Source organism: Salmo salar, chromosome 22 (genome assembly GCF_965601325.2).
Source record: "Salmo salar chromosome 22, fSalSal1, whole genome shotgun sequence".
NCBI classification, from domain to species: Eukaryota; Metazoa; Chordata; class Actinopteri; order Salmoniformes; family Salmonidae; genus Salmo; species Salmo salar.
The window spans coordinates 59,674,115-59,696,322 of record NC_138312.1 but is presented as its reverse complement, the minus strand read 5'-3'; the positions used below and the strand labels follow the sequence as shown (position 1 = coordinate 59,696,322).

General features: G+C 43.9%; 1 protein-coding gene across 3 annotated transcripts in view; it reads right to left on the bottom strand.

Moving 5' to 3' along the window:
- LOC106583767 (homeodomain-interacting protein kinase 1) overlaps nt 1-21,886 on the bottom strand; it is a 57,435-nt gene extending 35,549 nt beyond the window's left edge. For all 3 annotated transcript variants that reach the window (XM_014168326.3, XM_014168328.3, XM_014168329.3), the window contains exons 1-4: nt 21,536-21,886; nt 16,868-17,628; nt 6,102-6,293; nt 4,193-4,374 (exon numbers count right to left, since the gene is read on the bottom strand). In XM_014168326.3, coding sequence (XP_014023801.1) covers nt 4,193-4,374; nt 6,102-6,293; nt 16,868-17,626 — 1,133 coding nt within the window. In that variant the 5' untranslated portion in view covers nt 17,627-17,628; nt 21,536-21,886. The remainder of the gene's footprint in view (nt 1-4,192; nt 4,375-6,101; nt 6,294-16,867; nt 17,629-21,535) is intronic.
- Nucleotides 21,887-22,208: the final 322 nt, after the last annotated feature.

Below are 22,208 nucleotides of genomic sequence, written 5' to 3'. Positions count from 1 at the left end.
TCTAGCAAACTTCAGACGGGCCTGGACATGTACTGGCTTAAGCAGGGGGACACGTCTGGCACTGCAGGATTTGAGTCCCTGGCGGCGTAGTGTGTTACTGATGGTAGGCTTTGTTACTTTGGTCCCAGGTCTCTGCAGGTCATTCACTAGGTCCCCCCGTGTGGTTATGGGATTTTTGCTCACCGTTCTTGTGATCATTTTGACCCCATGGGGTGAGATCTTTTGTGGAGCCCCAGATCGAGGGAGATTATCAGTGGTCTTGTATGTCTTCCATTTCCTAATAATTGCTCCCACAGTTGATTTCTTCAAACCAAGCTGCTTACCTATTGCAGATTCAGTCTTCCCAGCCTGGTGCAGGTCTACAATTTTGTTTCTGGTGTCCTTTGACAGCTCTTTGGTCTTGGCCATAGTGAAGTTTGGAGTGTGACTGTTTGAGGTTGTGGACAGGTGTCTTTTATACTGATAACAAGTTCAAACAGGTGCCATTAATACAGGTAATGAGTGGAGGACAGAGGAGCCTCTTAAAGAAGAAATTACAGGTCTGTGAGAGCCAGATATCTTGCTTGTTTGTAGGTGACCAAATACTTATTTTCCACCATAATTTGCAAATAAATTCATAAAAAATCCTACAATGTGATTTTCTGGATTTTATTCCTACTTTTGTCTGTCATAGTTGACGTGTACCTATGATGAAAATTACAGGCCTCTCTCATCTTTTCAAGTGGGAGAACTTGCACAATTGGTGGCTGACTAAATACTTTTTTGCCCCACTGTATATACACCTGTACCAGTCATCATGTTATATATACCTGTACCAGTCATCATGTTAGATACACCTGTACCAGTCATCATGTTATATACACCTGTACCAGTCATCATGTTATATACACCTGTACCAGTCATCATGTTATATATACCTGTACCAGTCATCATGTTATATATACCTGTACCAGTCATCATGTTATATATACCTGTACCAGTCATCATGTAATATATACCTGTACCAGTCATCATGTTATATACACCTGTACCAGTCATCATGTTATATATACCTGTACCAGTCATCATGTTATATATACCTGTTCCAGTCATCATGTAATATATACCTGTACAAGTCATCATGTTATATACACCTGTACCAGTCATCATGTTAGATATACCTGTACCAGTCATCATGTTAGATATACCTGTACCAGTCATCATGTTAGATATACCTGTACCAGTCATCATGTTATATATACCTGTACCAGTCATCATGTTATATATACCTGTACCAGTCATCATGTTAGATATACCTGTACCAGTCATCATGTTATATACACCTGTACCAGTCATCATGTTATATATACCTGTACCAGTCATCATGTTATATATACCTGTACCAGTCATCATGTTATATATACCTGTACCAGTCATCATGTTAGATACACCTGTACCAGTCATCATGTTAGATACACCTGTACCAGTCATCATGTTATATAGACCTGTACCAGTCATCATGTTAGATATACCTGTACCAGTCATCATGTTATATACACCGGTACCAGTCATCATGTTAGATACACCTGTACCAGTCATCATGTTATATACACCTGTACCAGTCATCATGTTATATATACCTGTACCAGTCATCATGTTATATAGACCTGTACCAGTCATCATGTAATATATACCTGTACCAGTCATCATGTTATATATACCTGTACCAGTCATCATGTAATATATACCTGTACCAGTCATAATGTTAGATATACCTGTACCAGTCATCATGTTATATATACCTGTACCAGTCATCATGTTACATACACCTGTACCAGTCATCATGTTAGATACACCTGTACCAGTCATCATGTAATATACACCTGTACCAGTCATCATGTTATATACACCTGTACCAGTCATCATGTTAGATACACCTGTACCAGTCATCATGTTATATATACCTGTACCAGTCATCATGTTATATATACCTGTACCAGTCATAATGTTATATATACCTGTACCAGTCATCATGTTATATATACCTGTACCAGTCATCATGTTATATATACCTGTACCAGTCATCATGTTATATACACCTGTACCAGTCATCATGTTATATATACCTGTACCAGTCATGTTATATATACCTGTACCAGTCATCATGTTATATATACCTGTACCAGTCATCATGTAATATATACCTGTACCAGTCATCATGTTATATACACCTGTACCAGTCATCATGTAATATACACCTGTACCAGTCATCATGTTATATATACCTGTACCAGTCATCATGTAATATATACCTGTACCAGTCATCATGTTATATACACCTGTACCAGTCATCATGTTATATATACCTGTACCAGTCATCATGTTAGATATACCTGTACCAGTCATCTTGTTATATATACCTGTACCAGTCATCATGTAATATATACCTGTACCAGTCATCATGTTATATATACCTGTACCAGTCATCATGTTATATATACCTGTACCAGTCATCATGTTATATATACTTGTACCAGTCATAATGTTAGATACACCTGTACCAGTCATCATGTTAGATATACCTGTACCAGTCATCATGTTATATATACCTGTACCAGTCATCATGTTATATATACCTGTACCAGTCATCATGTTATATACACCTGTACCAGTCATCATGTTATATATACCTGTACCAGTCATCATGTTATATATACCTGTACCAGTCATCATGTTATATATACCTGTACCAGTCATCATGTTATATATACCTGTACCAGTCATCATGTAATATATACCTGTACCAGTCATCATGTTATATATACCTGTACCAGTCATCATGTTATATATACCTGTACCAGTCATCATGTTATATATACCTGTACCAGTCATCATGTTATATACACCTGTACCAGTCATCATGTTATATATACCTGTACCAGTCATCATGTTATATATACCTGTACCAGTCATCATGTTATATAGACCTGTACCAGTCATCATGTAATATATACCTGTACCAGTCATCATGTTATATATACCTGTACCAGTCATCATGTTATATAGACCTGTACCAGTCATCATGTTATATATACCTGTACCAGTCATGTTATATATACCTGTACCAGTCATCATGTTATATAGACCTGTACCAGTCATCATGTTATATATACCTGTACCAGTCATCATGTTATATATACCTGTACCAGTCATCATGTTATATACACCTGTACCAGTCATCATGTTATATATACCTGTACCAGTCATCATGTTATATAGACCTGTACCAGTCATCATGTAATATATACCTGTACCAGTCATCATGTTATATATACCTGTACCAGTCATCAGTTATATAGACCTGTACCAGTCATCATGTTAGATATACCTGTACCAGTCATCATGTTAGATATACCTGTACCAGTCATCATGTTATATACACCTGTACCAGTCATCATGTTATATACACCTGTACCAGTCATCATGTTATATATACCTGTACCAGTCATCATGTTATATATACCTGTACCAGTCATCATGTTATATACACCTGTACCAGTCATCATGTTATATATACCTGTACCGGTCATCATGTTGGATACACCTGTACCAGTCATCATGTTATATATACCTGTACCAGTCATCATGTTATATACACCTGTACCAGTCATCATGTTATATATACCTGTACCAGTCATAATGTTAGATATACCTGTACCAGTCATAATGTTAGATATACCTGTACCAGTCATCATGTTATATATACCTGTACCAGTCATCATGTTATATATACCTGTACCAGTCATAATGTTAGATATACCTGTACCAGTCATCATGTTATATATACCTGTACCAGTCATCATGTAATATATACCTGTACCAGTCATCATGTTAGATACACCTGTACCAGTCATCATGTAATATACACCTGTACCAGTCATAATGTTAGATATACCTGTACCAGTCATCATGTTATATATACCTGTACCAGTCATCATGTTAGATATACCTGTACCAGTCATCATGTTAGATAGACCTGTACCAGTCATCATGTTATATATACCTGTACCAGTCATCATGTTATATACACCTGTACCAGTCATCATGTTAGATACACCTGTACCAGCTATTACTCACTGATGCAAACATGCTGTATCACTCACACACCTGCAAAGAAAACCACAACATGAGGTGTAAAAACAGGTGAATCTACCTGTAGTATCGTGACTGCAGGTACGTTGAGCAGACAGCCTTGGAGACGTGTGAGGCTGAGCCGAAGTCGATGACCTTGACCCTGTAGGGCTGTCTGAGTGGATCCACCAGCATGATGTTCTCTGGCTTCAGGTCAGCATGGATTAGACCCAGAGACTTCAACTTCATCAGCGCCGTCGCCACCTGGTGGGGAAATAGACGTAACACTGAAGGGTTAAACAGCTGTGTGCCAGCTATGGACACTAAAGGGTTAAACAGCTGTGAGCCAGCTATAAACACTAAAGGGTTAAACAGCTGTGAGCCAGCTATAAACACTAAAGGGTTAAACAGCTGTGAGCCAGCTATAAACACTAAAGGGTTAAACAGCTGTGAGCCAGCTATAAACACTAAAGGGTTAAACAGCTGTGAGCCAGCTATAAACACTAAAGGGTTAAACAGCTGTGAGCCAGCTATGGACACTAAAGGGTTAAACAGCTGTGTACCAGCTATGGACACTAAAGGGTTAAACAGCTGTGAGCCAGCTATAAACACTAAAGGGTTAAACAGCTGTGAGCCAGCTATAAACACTAAAGGGTTAAACAGCTGTGAGCCAGCTATAAACACTAAAGGGTTAAACAGCTGTGTACCAGCTATGGACACTAAAGGGTTAAACAGCTGTGAGCCAGCTATAAACACTAAAGGGTTAAACAGCTGTGTACCAGCTATGGACACTAAAGGGTTAAACAGCTGTGAGCCAGCTATGGACACTAAAGGGTTAAACAGCTGTGAGCCAGCTATAAACACTAAAGGGTTAAACAGCTGTGAGCCAGCTATGGACACTAAAGGGTTAAACAGCTGTGAGCCAGCTATAAACACTAAAGGGTTAAACAGCTGTGAGCCAGCTATAAACACTAAAGGGTTAAACAGCTGTGAGCCAGCTATAAACACTAAAGGGTTAAACAGCTGTGAGCCAGCTATAAACACTAAAGGGTTAAACAGCTGTGTACCAGCTATGGACACTAAAGGGTTAAACAGCTGTGAGCCAGCTATGGACACTAAAGGGTTAAACAGCTGTGAGCCAGCTATAAACACTAAAGGGTTAAACAGCTGTGAGCCAGCTATAAACACTAAAGGGTTAAACAGCTGTGAGCCAGCTATAAACACTAAAGGGTTAAACAGCTGTGAGCCAGCTATAAACACTAAAGGGTTAAACAGCTGTGAGCCAGCTATAAACACTAAAGGGTTAAACAGCTGTGAGCCAGCTATAAACACTAAAGGGTTAAACAGCTGTGAGCCAGCTATAAACACTAAAGGGTTAAACAGCTGTGTACCAGCTATGGACACTAAAGGGTTAAACAGCTGTGAGCCAGCTATGGACACTAAAGGGTTAAACAGCTGTGAGCCAGCTATAAACACTAAAGGGTTAAACAGCTGTGAGCCAGCTATAAACACTAAAGGGTTAAACAGCTGTGAGCCAGCTATGGACACTAAAGGGTTAAACAGCTGTGAGCCAGCTATAAACACTAAAGGGTTAAACAGCTGTGAGCCAGCTATAAACACTAAAGGGTTAAACAGCTGTGAGCCAGCTATAAACACTAAAGGGTTAAACAGCTGTGAGCCAGCTATGGACACTAAAGGGTTAAACAGCTGTGAGCCAGCTATAAACACTAAAGGGTTCACTCTTTTCAAAGAACATTTTAATAGGACTTTAATGACAATTTAAAGACACAAACACACATTAAGGCTGACACACAGATCAAGTAAGGTAACATGCAATCGTATTGTTTTGGAGAGTTATTTGAGTACAATGTATGGTGAGGTAATAGCCAGGTAACAGGTTAATATGTAACAAATGACTCATTCAGAATAAGCACCAGGTAATTGTCACATTGTCTCTGTATCAATAAAGTTGTATTGTATTGTATTGTCACCTGTTGCAGTATGGGTCTGATGTGTTGTAGTGGCAGAGGGCTGAACTTGCTGTGTTTCAGGAAGTCATACAGGTTCTGCTCCAGCATCTCAAACACCAGGCAGGTGTGACCTTTGTGTTGGAAACACTCGTAGGAACGCACAAAGTTAAACTCGTCGGCGTTCTCCTCGCTCAGACGGTTCAGGATGCCCACCTGGGAACAGAAAGAAAGACTGTACATTTTAGTAATAGTCTAGCTCAAGTTTTGCTAGAATTTCCACTTGAAGGACAATAGAACTCTATCAATTAAATTGCTCTAGTAACCTCAACATACTAAACAGTCAGTCCTATTTATTATAGTAGTAGGTGCGTCACAATAACATCTCATTTCTCCTGAAGTGTGCACTCAGTCAATACTTCACACAAATCTAAAAAGCATTGGATTGGTGGAGGCATGGGTTAGTGGGACATTACCCCATATTTTTATTTTTTATACCAGTTATTTCCTTTCAAATCAGTGAAGGAAAAGTTAACAACTTAGAGAGGAAGGAGAGATAAATTGGGACTTGGCCCTGGTCTAGTGCTTGCAAATGGTAATGAATGGGAATTGCATCCGCTGATTGGTACTTGGTTTTTTGGCTTGCTCTTCAAGAAATGCTGGGGGCCGAGACCGAAGCCAAACCAGAGTTGGCTTGGGGGTGTGGTTTGATGTGGGTGTGTCCTTGCCACCACCAATACACACCCATCTGTCAGAACCTTGCCCACAGAGGTTTCCTCCCCACTCAATCACAACTAACAAACCTCCTGCAGGTTGACTTCAATAACTACAGGCAGATGTATGGTGAGATGCTGGAGGAAGCTTTGAATCAGTCAGTAGCCTCCAGAGAAAACTAAGTTTCTTTTTATAACGTTTAAATGTAGTAACATGTAGAGTAAACAACCCTTTACGTAATACCATAGAAGCAGTGTTCTGCTAATATAACAATGTTCACCTTTCACCGTCATGTACATTTTACATTTTAGTCATTTAGCATGCTGGCCCCCCGTGGGAATCGAACCCACAACCCTGGCGTTGCAAACACCATGCTCTACCAACTGAGCTACAGGGAAGGCTTCCCAGATGATACAGATACTGTGCCTGTCCGCATTTTGTCTGGTGGTAATGGGGTTACTATGATAACATAATCCTTCCTGTGTGGCTATACCTTCCTGTGTGGCAATACCTTCCTGTGTGGCAATACCTTCCTGTGTGGCTAAACCTTCCTGTGTGGCTATACCTTCCTGTGTGGCTAAACCTTCCTGTGTGGCTAAACCTTCCTGTGTGGCTAAACCTTCCTGTGTGGCTAAACCTTCCTGTGTGGCTATACCTTCCTGTGTGGCTATACCTTCCTGTGTGGCTATACCTTCCTGTGTGGCTATACCTTCCTGTGTGGCTATACCTTCCTGTGTGGCTAAACCTTCCTGTGTGGCTAAACCTTCCTGTGTGGCTAAACCTTCCTGTGTGGCTATACCTTCCTGTGTAGCTAAACCTTCCTGTGTAGCTAAACCTTCCTGTGTGGCTAAACCTTCCTGTGTGGCTATACCTTCCTGTGTGGCTATACCTTCCTGTGTGGCTAAACCTTCCTGTGTGGCTATACCTTCCTGTGTGGCTAAACCTTCCTGTGTGGCTAAACCTTCCTGTGTAGCTAAACCTTCCTGTGTGGCTATACCTTCCTGTGTGGCTAAACCTTCCTGTGTAGCTAAACCTTCCTGTGTGGCTATACCTTCCTGTGTGGCTATACCTTCCTGTGTGGCTAAACCTTCCTGTGTGGCTAAACCTTCCTGTGTGGCTATACCTTCCTGTGTGGCTATACCTTCCTGTGTGGCTAAACCTTCCTGTGTGGCTATACCTTCCTGTGTGGCTAAACCTTCCTGTGTGGCTATACCTTCCTGTGTGGCTAAACCTTCCTGTGTGGCTATACCTTCCTGTGTAGCTAAACCTTCCTGTGTGGCTATACCTTCCTGTGTGGCTATACCTTCCTGTGTGGTGTCTCGTATACAACAGTAGTTCCCTGGTCCAGAATACACAGGGTTTTTCCCTCCCCATATTGACTGATACCTGATCCTGGTCCAGAATACAAAGGGTTTTTCCCTCCCCATATTGACTGACACCTGATCCTGGTCCAGAATGCACAGGGTTTTTCCCTCCCCATATTGACTGACACCTGATCCTGGTCCAGAATACACAGGGTTTTCCCCTCCCCATATTGACTGATACCTGATCCTGGTCCAGAATACACAGGGTTTTCCCCTCCTCATATTGACTGATACCTGATCCTGGTCCAGAATACACAGGGTTTTCCCCTCCTCATATTGACTGATACCTGATCCTGGTCCAGAATGCACAGGGTTTTCCCCTCCTCATATTGACTGATACCTGATCCTGGTCCAGAATACACAGGGTTTTCCCCTCCCCATATTGACTGATACCTGATCCTGGTCCAGAATACACAGGGTTTTCCCCTCCTCATATTGACTGATACCTGATCCTGGTCCAGAATACACAGGGTTTTCCCCTCCCCATATTGACTGATACCTGATCCTGGTCCAGAATGCACAGGGTTTTCCCCTCCCCATATTGACTGATACAATTAAATAATTAAAAAAGACAATGCAAGTAAAAGATATCTACTAAAAGTTTAATGCAGAGTGACAGGTTTCTTTTCATTTCGAGACATCAAGCCCCTCAGGCCGTCATGTTGCAAATCTCCATAGATCCATCTGTGAACAGTCGCTGTTCTATGACCAATGGCAGTTAGGATCGATGCTATCTGACAAACAAACAAACAAACAAGTCCTCTGTTGAAGTTTGAACAGGTCAGACTAAACCTAACTAAAATTCTGTTCTCCCCACTGAAAACCGCTGGTGAGCAGGCAAAGAGACTGGCAGCGTAGATCAGCTCCTGGCACCTCAAAGATACTGGTCGGTCACACAACAACAACAAAAAAAATCCACTTTGTCATTATGGGGTAATTGTGTGTAGATAGGTGAGAAAAGATATACTTCATGCATTTTTTTATTCAGGCTGTAACACAACATTTGGAATAAATCAAGGGGTATGAATACTTTCTGATCACGAATTATAATCCATCCAAACTAGGCCCATCTCAAATGTATATGTAACCGGTGTGAAATGGCTAGCTAGTTAGCGAGGTGCGCGCTAATAGCGTTTCAAATCAGTGACGTCACTCGCTCTGAGACCTTGAAGTAGTTGTTCCCCTTGCTCTGCAAGGGCTGTGGCTTTTGTGGAGCGATGGGTAACGATTCTTCGTAGGAGGCAGTTGTCGATGTGTGCAGAGGATCCCTGGTTCGAGCCCAGGTAGGGGCGAGGAGAGGGACGGAAGCTATAACTGTTACATATAAACGATAAATGAAATAAACCAGGAAGCCTAATAGTATTGTTCTGGGGGAAAAAATGCCTCTGTAGTGGATTAATACACTGTATATATGGATAACATGAACGTAGGTAGGCTACTTGTTTATGCCAGACAAAACCAGAGGTAATTAAAACAAGCGCTTTCTGGTCACTAATGTCGATATGTGTGCCAATGTTGATGAATTGTCATTGATCAACATTCAAGGTGCGGAACTTTTTGGTTCTGAAGCACAAAGATGTTTTTTTGAAAGAAGAATTTGGTGCAACGCCGTAGGGTCTATGTTAGCTACCACATCGAATATGTAAAGGTATAAATAGAAAATACAAATGGTAGGCTAACAGCCTACCATTTTCACACTGGTGACCCCAAAAACATTCTCACTAGGCTAGCTCATCCGAAATGTGTTGATTGACAGTCTGCTGGTCCAATCAGAGGGCTGAATGTGCGTTTCACTAGCCAGTTAGTTGAACTGGTTTTTTTTGTTGTAAGTGCAATGCTGCAGCTACTGTCTCCGGCTGCTTGGAGTAACCACGTAGACTTTTGTAAAAAAAATACATTACAAAACCTGGTCAGATAATTTCAAGTCATCAGTCTCAAATCATTATATTTTCTAAGAAGCCGAGTTTTCAGTCATCAAATTTGTGACTCGAGTCCAAGTCATGTGACTCGAGTACACACATCTACATCGAGGCTATGTCTGCGTGATGCAGTGGGTTCCCTTGCTGGTCTTCTCCCTGTCGCATGTTGTGCTGCAAACTGGACCTCTCTGAAACAACTGAAGCAGGCCAGCCTCATATACAATGTACTTCCTCATCTTATGAGGTGGTGTTGACTGGAAGGGCCTGTGACAGGGTGATACAACAGACAGACATGTGGTTAAATTGCATTTTGTTAGAAAAGGACAAAGCTTTTTGATAATGTACTTCACAACCAAAATGACTCTACTGCTTGTATCTGCTGGGTTGAGGAATTAACCTACTAACCTGTAACTAGCTTGCAATCGCTAGCATTATCAAATAACAAAGTTACATAACCAGCAGTATCTAGACAATACACAAACCTGGTATGAGCACGACCTAACTAAATTGTAATGGAGGTAGCTGGCTAGCTAGTTAGGTTTATGTTAGTTAAAAATGTCAGCTAGCCTGCCCAGTTTGATCTAAAAAGATAGCTACCTACATAACCAGCAATAACGTTATCGAACGTCGTTAACTAAGTCATACCAGGGAGGTCATTATCTCTGGTTATACTCACCACCAACAGACGGACGTCAACCACCTATTCCGCATACCCAGGATCCTTCGGCAGGGCATGAAAACCACATCACTTTGGCTGTGGAGGCATGGCTTCCGTTGAACGTGTTGGGGGGGGGGGGGGGGCGATGGAAGAATAGAGCCCCATTCAATGAAAGGAAGCAGGCAGAGGGGGCAAATTGCACGTGGAGCTTGGCAAAAGGGGGCATGATTTTGTTAACAATTTAAATCCAAACCCCAATCTTCATTTGGCCCATAATTCCACCCATACAACGACAAAGGCCTAGGGATATATACACAGAGTATATTAAACATTAGAAACACCTTTCCAGGACAGACTGACCGGGTGAATCCAGGTGAAAGCTATGATCCCTTATTGATGTCACTTGTTAAATCCACTTCAATCAGTGTTGATGAAGGGGAGGAGACATGATTAAAGAAGGATTTTTAAGCCTTGAGACAATTGAGCCATGGATTATGTGTGTGTCATTCAGAGGGTGAAGGGGCAAGACAAAAGATTTAAGTGCATTTGAACAGGGTATGGTAGTAGGCGCCATACGCACCGGTTTGAGCAAGAACTGTCAAGAACTGCAACATTGCTGGGTTTTTCACGCTCAACAGTCTCCTGTGTGTATCAACATTAGTCCACCACCCAAAGGACATCCAGCCAACTGTGGGAAGCATTGGAGTCAACATGGGCCAGCATCCCTATGGAACGGCTTTCGACACCTTGTTGAGTCCACGTCCCGACGAATTGAGGCTGTTCTGATGTTTTGTAGACTGTGTACATCCTTTAAGGAGGGTTCATACAGACATTGGCAAGTCCATTTCAATGACTTTTTCAAGCAATTAAAGAGTATTTTTTTAAGTACCTCAATGTTCTACAACTGTATAATTTATATAAATTGTACATTATGGTGACAAAACTACAAACTCTGTTATATACGTGTGCTGTATGAGCTTTAAACCTGTACATTTCCACTGTCCCCGTTTCTCTCATGTAAGAAGAAGCCAGTGTTTTCCTCTCTTGTTTCTGAGTAACTTGGGTCACGCGGCCAAAGACAAAGAACCTCAGAGTGACCACGGTTTTTGGTCCATCCTGTTCTTTTAGTGACCTTCAAGGACACAGCTGAGATATGAAGAGAACAGAGGCTAGCTTGAGCAGCAGTTATCACTTGCTATGTTCCCATTATGATCTCACACACACACACACACACCTGCTAAACTGCCAGGTAGACAAGAGGTTGTATTTTTCCCTATAAAGGCTGAGACCCAAATCTTGTTTGTTGGGCTCTTAACGCTGCACTGTTGAGTGGATTGTTAACAAGCTCCAGATTTGCAAATCTTATAATAAATATATTATAATAGACAACATATAGGGCGTAACATAGAACCACTTTAAGAACACCACATTTTTGGGGGGCCAAGCAAATGCATTGATATTAAACTTGTTATTCAATTAAAAAAATAACAGAATAATGGACTTGCCTGACTAAATAAATTGGATGCATGCATGACCATTTTCCTTCAGCCGATGAGACCGACACAGGAACACATAACAAAGCCATGAATAGCGGTAACATTAAATCACACCATCGCAGTTTTTATAATGACAAAACGACCCCAAAAAGTTCCTTTTGTAATAGAAGGATTTGTATAGAAAGCCAAGTTGAAGACAGAATTAGGATGTTATTATGAGAACGACAACGTGGTTTATAAAAACAACAGAGTAGTGAAACACCCTTTTAGAATATTCTCTTATCCAGAGCGACTTACAGTTTAGTGAATTCATCTTATGATAGCTAGGTAGGAGAACCACATATCAGTCAGTCAGTCATAGTAAGTACACTTCCCCTCAATAAAGAAGCTATCAGCAAAGTCATAGCTAGTAAAGGTCCCGTGTGGCTCAGTTGGTAGAGCATGGTGTTTGCAACGCCAGGGTTGTGGGTTCGATTCCCACGGGGGACCAGTACGGGTGGAAAAAAATGTATGAAATGTATGCATTCACTACTGTAAGTCGCTCTGGATAAGAGCGTCTGCTAAATGACTAAAATGTAAATGTATGGGCTGAGCGGGGCTTGCCCTCCCTTAAAGATGGGAAGGGTTTGAGCATAGCCTGAAAGTAAAGAGGGGCAGTTCCACTTGCTGTGGTGGCTATTCAACAGCCTGATGGTCTGGGGGTAAATACTATCGGCCAGCAGGTAACCTAGTGGTTAGAGCGTTGGGCCAGTAACCAGCAGGTAGCCTAGTGGTTAGAGCGTTGGGCCAGTAACCAGCAGGTAGCCTAGTGGTTAGAGCGTTGGGCCAGTAACCAGCAGGTAGCCTAGTGGTTAGAGCGTTGGGCCAGTAACCAGCAGGTAACCTAGTGGTTAGAGCATTGGGCCAGTAACCAGCAGGTAACCTAGTGGTTAGAGCGTTGGGCCAGTAACCAGCAGGTAGCCTAGTGGTTAGAGCGTTGGGCCAGTAACCAGCAGGTAACCTAGTGGTTAGAGCATTGGGCCAGTAACCAGCAGGTAACCTAGTGGTTAGAGCGTTGGGCCAGTAACCAGCAGGTAGCCTAGTGGTTAGAGCGTTGGGCCAGTAACTAGCAGGTAGCCTAGCGGTTAGAGCGCTAGGCCAGTAACCAGCAGGTAGCCTAGCGGTTAGAGCGTTGGGCCAGTAACCAGCATGTAGCCTAGTGGTTAGAGCGTTGGGCCAGTAACCAGCATGTAGCCTAGTGGTTAGAGCGTTGGGCCAGTAACCAGCATGTAGCCTAGTGGTTAGAGCGTTGGGCCAGTAACCAGCAGGTAGTCTAGTGGTTAGAGCGTTGAGCCAGTAACCAGCAGGTAGCCTAGTGGTTAGAGCGTTGGGCCAGTAACCAGCAGGTAACCTAGTGGTTAGAGCGTTGAGCCAGTAACCCGAAAGGTTGCTTAGAACGAATCCCCGGGTTGACAAGGTAAAAATCTGTCGTTCTGCCCCTGAACAAGGCAGTTAACCCACTGTTCCTAGGCCGTCATTGTATATAAGAATTTGTTCTTAACTGACTTGCCTAGTTAAATAAAGCTAAAATAAAAAAATTCAGTCTGATAGTTTTTGCCATGACGCTGCTATACTGCCCATGTCTGAGTGATGTAAGCGGGGAGAACAGGCCATGGCTCGGGTCCCTGATGATCTTCTTGTGTACTGGAGGCCAGGCAGTGAGCACCCAAATGGTACATTGGGCTGAGCGTACCACCCTCTGTAGCACCTTGCGGTCCGCGGCGGAGCCGTACCAGGCGGTGTTGCACCCCCGAAAGTATGCTCTCGATGGTGCTTCTGTAGAACACTGAGGGGCCTCACGGACATGACGATTTTCTTCAGTATCCTAAGTTGAAGAGTCGCTGTCGTGCCTTCACCACGGTGTCCATGTGATTTGACCAGTTCAGCTCATTCGGAGATGTGTACGTAGAGGAACTTAAGTTTTTGGCCGTCTCCACAGCAGCCCCGTTGATGAGAATGGGGGAATGCTCAGCCTGGATTGTCCTGAAGTCCACAATCAGCTCCTTTGTTTTTCTGACATTGAGTGAGAGGTTGTTTACCCGGCACCACGCCGTCAGAGTGCCTACCTCCTCCCTGTAGACAGTTTTGTTGTTGTTGGTAAGCGAACTTGATGGAGTTGGAACTGTGTGAGGCCACGCAGTCGTGGGTATACAGGGAGTACAGGAGGGGACTGAGGACACACCCTTGTGGGGCCCCCCCCCCCCCCGAGTTGAGGATCAGTGTGGAGGAGGTAATGTGGCCTACCGCCACCACTTGGGGGGGGCGTCTCGTCAGGATGTCCAGGACCCAGCTGCATAGGGAGGAGTTCACTCCCAGGGACGTTAGTTTTGTGGTGAGCTTAGAGGGCACTATGGTACTGAAGGCTGAGCTGTAGTCGATGGAACTGCACCCTCACATATGCATTTCCTTTTATCCAGGTGGGTGAAGGCAGCGTGCAGTGCAATGGCGATTGCGTCATCCGTGGATCTGTCAAGGGCCGGCAGGCAAATTGTAAAGGGTCAAGTGTGTCGGGGATGGAGGTGGTGATGTGGACTTTGAATCATTTCATGATGAAGGAAGTGAGTGCAACTGGTCAGTGGTCATTCAATTCAGTTACTTCCTCTTTCTTGGCCCCCGTGATGATAGGGGACATCTTGAAGCAGGTGTGGATGGCGTCTTGAGCTAGAGAGAGATTGATAATGTCAGAAAACACAACAGCCAGCTGGTTTGAACATACTCTGAGGACGTGGCTTTGGATGCAGTCTCGATCAGCAGCCTTACGAAGGTTAACTTGTTTGAATGACCTACACACGTCCTCCGTGGAGACCGTAAGTACGTATCCCTCCTTGCCCCCAGGGGATTTTCCTCGGCCGCTCAAAGTCCTCATTGTGCTCGAAAAAGATGTTCAGCTCGTCCGATAGGGCGGCGTTGGTGTCCGCGACGTGGCTGGCTTTCTTTTTGTAATCCGTGATCGTTAGGGACACCTGCTCTGGGAGAACTTGTGAAAGTTGAACACCAGGCTGTCCGCAGCATTCTGAATAAGTTTGTAGGGATTTGACAACATTAATTCGTTAGGGATATTAAATCCAACGTGGATCCAGGCATAACTGTTTTCACCGGCATAACAAATGAGACACCAAAATGGTTCTGGACACCTGTTTTTCAGCACTTGGGCTGTTGTTGCCTTGCATAGACTATCACAACAGCTGTTCTTCACTTGACTGTCAGTCAGAAAATTCCTTCCTGGATCAGACGATGTGTGAAAATATCAGAGTAATTAAAAACAGCTCGACACCAAATGCGCACCCAACAAGTATAATAGCATAATTAGAAATATTCTATTTCATTAAACTAGGAAATGATTATTTTACAATGACGGCCAAACCCGGACTACGCTGGGACAATTGTGCGCCGCCCTAATGACAGTATCGATTTAGGTTTTAAGTATCATGGTTAGGTGAGTCGGTTTGAGACATTCGATTTCGTAATGCAGACATTATTTTGGGATTTATGTGCCCATGAAAATAGTTTTCACCCCGTTAACATAAGGAGACAGGAAATGTTACGTAGTTACACTGCATTACTGAGATCTCTATACAACAACAATAAAAATGTCTGACAGATTGAACCTTGTAAGAATCCTGGAATCTATGGTTAATTTAACTGACTAATTAAATGCAAGGACAGAAAAGTAAATGTTTTATGTCACACGAATTTGGACCAATCCGTCAAGACGCCAACCGTGAGAAAGGCTTAAACGTCAACTTGTGAGTTATATTGAATATAGCTATGATCCCCCTTATAGAATAATGTAATGAAATGAAAATAAATTGGCTGATTATTATCAATGACTTTATCAACAGATTTTGCAAGTTGTCCAGTGTAGAAAATCCTCAGTGCTACCCAGTTTCTAGACAGAACCATTTACTAGCTGTGACACACTCACGTTCCAAACTCTGTTTTAGACCAGACTGACTTTAAGACCAAAATGATCCAATTTACACTTCCTGGTACATTTTTGACACTAGACTAAATGAGTCTGATTCATATCGATGCAACATAGGCTGTTTTCAAGGGGATTGGTTGCTTTTTAGAGGCTGTCGCTCTAAGGTCTATGGAACATTTCCTCTTGAAAGGCAATAAACGTCTAGCCAGGTATCCAAGCTCATATGCTCTCACGTCACAAAACTATGAAGGTGAAACAGATCACATTAGTGTGGAATCCAGGCTAATAAACGTCTAGCCAGGTATCCAAGCTGATATGCTCTCACGTCACAAAACTATGAAGGTGAAACAGATCACATTAGTGTGGAATCCAGGCTAATAAACGTCTAGCCAGGTATCCAAGCTGATATGCTCTCACGTCACAAACCCATGAAGGTGAATCAGATCACATTAGTGTGGAATCCAGGCTAATAAACGTCTAGCCAGGTATCCAAGCTGATATGCTCTCACGTCACAAAACCATGAAGGTGAAACAGATCACATTAGTGTGGAATCCAGGCTAATAAACATCACCAATTAAATCAACCATCCGTAACAGACTAACGTAGTACCACACAACCTGAAGGGCGATAAACATGAATTAACCAAATCAATCCAGATCAAATAAATGACTCACCTCGATCTGGCCCTGTCGTGCGTACGAAGGGTGGTTCTTGAGGATCTTGATGGCCACGATCTCATTGGTTCCCCTCTTCCAACACTTGGCCACCTGACCGAAGGTCCCCCTCCCCAGGAACTCCAGCACCTCATAACTACAGGAGACTGAACACAGAATCTCATGCTGCACCAGCTGGTAGTCCCCCTCTCCGTTGGAGCTGGAGCTCTTGGTGGTGGGGGCCGAGTGGGGGATGGACTGGCCCGTACCCCCTCCTCCTCCTCCTCCCCCCCCCGTACGCGTGGAGAAGACGGGAGGAGGGGCAGAGAGCTCCTCCAAGATCTGAACACTCCCACAGCCACTCCCGCTCCCTTTGACGACGACGTCGTCGTTCTTCCTCTTCTGGCCCTGTCGTCGTATCCCGTTCCCCATGCTGGCCGTCTCAGAGTTTGTGTGCGAGGAGTGTGTGTAGTGGTCGTTGAGGCGGCGACTGGAGCCCCGGGGGAGGTTGCCCGTGCTGTCTGCTGGCCTGACCACCACCTGGCCACGGGAGCCTGGGGCGGGAGGGAACACTAACGCAGAAGGGGCGAAGGGGGGCACCGCCATGCCTAGTGCAGGGGTGAAGGAGTAACCCCCTACTCCCTGCTGGCCCCCCACGGAACCGTATGGGCAGTCAGAGGAAGCGTCCCAAACACAGTTCTCCACCTTCATCTTCTTGACACGGCAAAATGCGCTGGAGGAGCTGGAGGGAGCTGAGAACACCTGGAGCTGGGAGGACATACCTGAGGAGAGGAGGGGACAGAGACAAGCAGAGATCCTATCAATGAGGGACTTATCTTGTACAGTATTTACCATGTCATCACGACCTTGATGAAAGCTCTTAGCAAAAAAACATTACATGTTACAGAATGCTCATTTAGCTAGAAATACATACTGTGAATATGTGACGTGTCCATTTCATCTGTCTGCTAAATTCTTCTATCAGCCAAAGACTGACTCCTGAGCCTTTGTTCATGAAGCATCTCAGAACAGGAATACTGAACTAGTATGTGTTTTCTCTTTTAGATAAAGATGACATGGGCACGAGAGATCTGGGCTCTGGGCCCGTATACACAAAGCATTTCAGAGTAAGAGTGCTGATCTGGGATCTGTAATTATGAAATAAAAGGGCAAAACTGATCCCAGATCCAGCACTCTTACTCTGAAATGCTTTGTGGATACGGCCCCAGATCTCTCCTTGTCTATTCATTACAATCTAAAAGAGAGAACTGATCCCAGATCCAGCACTCTTACTCTGAAATGCTTTGTGGATACGGCCCCAGATCTCTCCTTGTCTATTCATTAAAATCTAAAAGAGAGAACTGATCCCAGATCAGCACTCCTACTCTGAAATGCTTTGTGGATACGGCCCCAGATCTCTCCTTGTCTATTCATTAAAATCTAAAAGAGAGAACTGATCCCAGATCAGCACTCCTACTCTGAAATGCTTTGTGGATACGGCCCCAGATCTCTCCTTGTCTATTCATTAAAATCTAAAAGAGAGAACTGATCCCAGATCAGCACTCCTACTCTGAAATGCTTTGTGGATACGGCCCCAGATCTCTCCTTGTCTATTCATTAAAATCTAAAAGAGAGAACTGATCCCAGATCAGCACTCCTACTCTGAGACACTTGGTGAATACAGGCCCAGGAGTTTATCCAACTTCTTACAATGTGTAATCATAATGTCCTCATCTCCTCTCTCACCTAGGCTGCATCTCGTCTCCTCTCACCTAGGCTGCTAGCATACATCTCATCTCCTCTCTCACCTAGGCTGCTAGCAAGCATCTCATCTCACCTAGGCTGCATCTCGTCTCCTCTCACCTAGGCTGCATCTCGTCTCCTCTCACCTAGGCTGCATCTCGTCTCCTCTCACCTAAGCTGCATCTCATCTCGTCTCCTCTCACCTAAGCTGCATCTCATCTCGTCTCCTCTCACCTAGGCTGCATCTCGTCTCCTCTCACCTAGGCTGCATCTCGTCTCCTCTCACCTAGGCTGCATCTCGTCTCACCTAGGCTGCATCTCGTCTCACCTAGGCTGCATCTCGTCTCACCTAGGCTGCATCTCCTCTCACCTAGGCTGCATCTCCTCTCACCTAGGCTGCATCTCCTCTCACCTAGGCTGCATCTCCTCTCACCTAGGCTGCATCTCCTCTCACCTAGGCTGCATCTCATCTCCTCTCACCTAGGCTGCATCTCATCTCCTCTCACCTAGGCTGCATCTCATCTCCTCTCACCTAGGCTGCATCTCATCTCCTCTCACCTAGGCTGCATCTCATCTCCTCTCACCTAGGCTGCATCTCATCTCCTCTCACCTAGGCTGCATCTCATCTCCTCTCACCTAGGCTGCATCTCATCTCACCTAGGCTGCATCTCATCTCACCTAGGCTGCATCTCATCTCACCTAGGCTGCATCTCATCTCACCTAGGCTGCATCTCATCTCACCTAGGCTGCATCTCATCTCCTCTCACCTAGGCTGCATCTCATCTCCTCTCACCTAGGCTGCATCTCATCTCCTCTCACCTAGGCTGCTAACATGCATCTCTTCTTCCATTGCCTGGCTGCACTATAGAAGTCTTTGGAGAGTTGGTTGAAGCTAGTTGTGATGATTCTAACTGCATTGTGGGTTAAGGGCTTGTAAGTAAGCATTTCACGGTAACGTCTACTACACCTGTTGTATTCGGCGCATGTGACAAATACAATTAGATTTGAACTGTGTCGAGGAGAAACCTGCGTCCCAAATGATCGAACGTAGTGCACTAAATGGGCTGTAACAAAACCCTCCAAGGTAGTTTGCTAGCTCTCCTGGAGTACAAAACTGGACAGTTTTATCTCAATCTCTTCATTCAAAGACCCAATCATGGACACTCTTACTGACAGTTGTGGCTGCTTTGTGTGATGTATTGTTGTCTCTACCTTCTTGACCTTTGTGCTGTTGTCTGTGCCCAATAATGTTTGTACCATGTTGTGTTGCTGCAATGTTGTCATGTTGTGTTGCTACCGTGTCGTCATGTTGTGTTGCTACCGTGTTGTCGTCATGTTGTGTTGCTACCGTGTTGTCGTCATGTTGTGTTGCTACCGTGTTGTCGTCATGTTGTGTTGCTACCGTGTTGTCGTCACGTTGTGTTGCTACCGTGTTGTCGTCACGTTGTGTTGCTACCGTGTTGTCGTCACGTTGTGTTGCTACCGTGTTGTCGTCACGTTGTGTTGCTACCGTGTTGTCGTCACGTTGTGTTGCTACCGTGTTGTTGTCATGTTGTGTTGCTACCGTGTTGTCGTCACGTTGTGTTGCTACCGTGTTGTCGTCACGTTGTGTTGCTACCGTGTTGTCGTCACGTTGTGTTGCTACCGTGTTGTCGTCACGTTGTGTTGCTACCGTGTTGTCGTCACGTTGTGTTGCTACCGTGTTGTCGTCACGTTGTGTTGCTACCGTGTTGTTGTCACGTTGTGTTGCTACCGTGTTGTCGTCATGTTGTGTTGCTACCGTGTTGTTGTCACGTTGTGTTGCTACCGTGTTGTTGTCACGTTGTGTTGCTACCGTGTTGTTGTCACGTTGTGTTGCTACCGTGTTGTCGTCACGTTGTGTTGCTACCGTGTTGTTGTCACGTTGTGTTGCTACCGTGTTGTTGTCACGTTGTGTTGCTACCGTGTTGTTGTCACGTTGTGTTGCTACCGTGTTGTCGTCACGTTGTGTTGCTACCGTGTTGTTGTCACGTTGTGTTGCTACCGTGTTGTTGTCACGTTGTGTTGCTACCGTGTTGTTGTCACGTTGTGTTGCTACCGTGTTGTCGTCATGTTGTGTTGCTACCGTGTTGTTGTCACGTTGTGTTGCTACCGTGTTGTTGTCACGTTGTGTTGCTACCGTGTTGTTGTCACGTTGTGTTGCTACCGTGTTGTTGTCATGTTGTGTTGCTGCCATGCTATGTTGTTGTCTTAGGTCTCTCTTTATGTAGTGTTGTCTCTCTTGTCATGATGTATGTTTTGTCCTATATTTATTTCAAATGTTTAATCCCAGGCCCCGTCCCCGCAGGAGGCCTTTTGGTAGGCCGTCATGGTAAATAAGAATTTGTTTTTAACTGACTTGCAAAATAAAAACACAGACCACAGCCCTTATCTAGTGTCTGACTGTCAAGTTGTTGACAACAACGTTGTTCAAAAACAGCAATCTAGCTAGTGTGCTCAAGACAACTGCACTTATCAACATTATACATGTTATACTAGCCATTTATGATACAAAGAAAAGAGAAGGAGCTTCTCCATCTAAACTGTTTTCCATCTAGGTTGACCATTGCAATGTTTAGGCCAAGACAGTGGACTCTCCTGAGACCAAGGCCTAGCTAGATAACTATCAAAATGTATATATATATATAGATAGTTTGGGAACCCCTGATCTATTCAATATGATCAAGTTTAATTGTATTTGTTACCCATTTCTCAAACAATACAATCGATCAAATGCAGAAAAGTAAAAACAGAGCTAGCCGTGATTGTCGTTCCTGAAGACATAGACAACTACAGTGGCTAGCTGGCTAACTTGAGCTACTTATCCCATTAAGCCTAGTTAGCTAACGTAGTTAGAAACGTCAATATACCACTCGGATGTAACCCAAACGAAAACATCGTGTTTGAGACATAAAACCATCTACATACCTGATTTGATTTCACAGTGTAATGTCGATGATAAATACAGTCATCAATTGAAATCCCACACAGGCCAGCAGAATGATCTGATTTAGCTAGCTGACGTTCGCTATTTTGCCGATTAACTCGTAACGCTAGGCCTTCATTTCATTGTTTTCCAACGACAGAGAAGTAGATAAGCTGACACACACAACTCGCGAGGGGTTTCGGTCGGAAACAGTCGACTCGGTTGTAATAAAAATTAAATAAAAAGTAGTTACATAATAAAACGTATTTCTGTAAATTAAAAAAACACTTCTTTTATAAGCTAAAAACCCCGATCATAAGACCACTTAACAGCAGACCGCTGTGAAGCAAGCCGGAAATAATAAGTACTTCTGGGTCACGGATTCTTCTTCTGCGGTGGGGTTTATCGGTGGTTGGCATCCAACGTTATGGTGCATTACAGCCACCTACTGTACTGGGGTGTGGGCCAGAGATCAGGACAAACTAAATCCTACCTGCCAGCCCGTTGCGCTCAAAAAATAAAAAATATTTGAGACTATATCTAATGACGTTCTACTCAATATACTCTTTAAACTAATTTCCTGTATCCCCTTCTCCCTCATACTAGATCTCAGCCTCTCTCTTTCCCTCTGATACTGCCCAAACTGTAGCGATACATGTTCCACGGTCCCTGTTT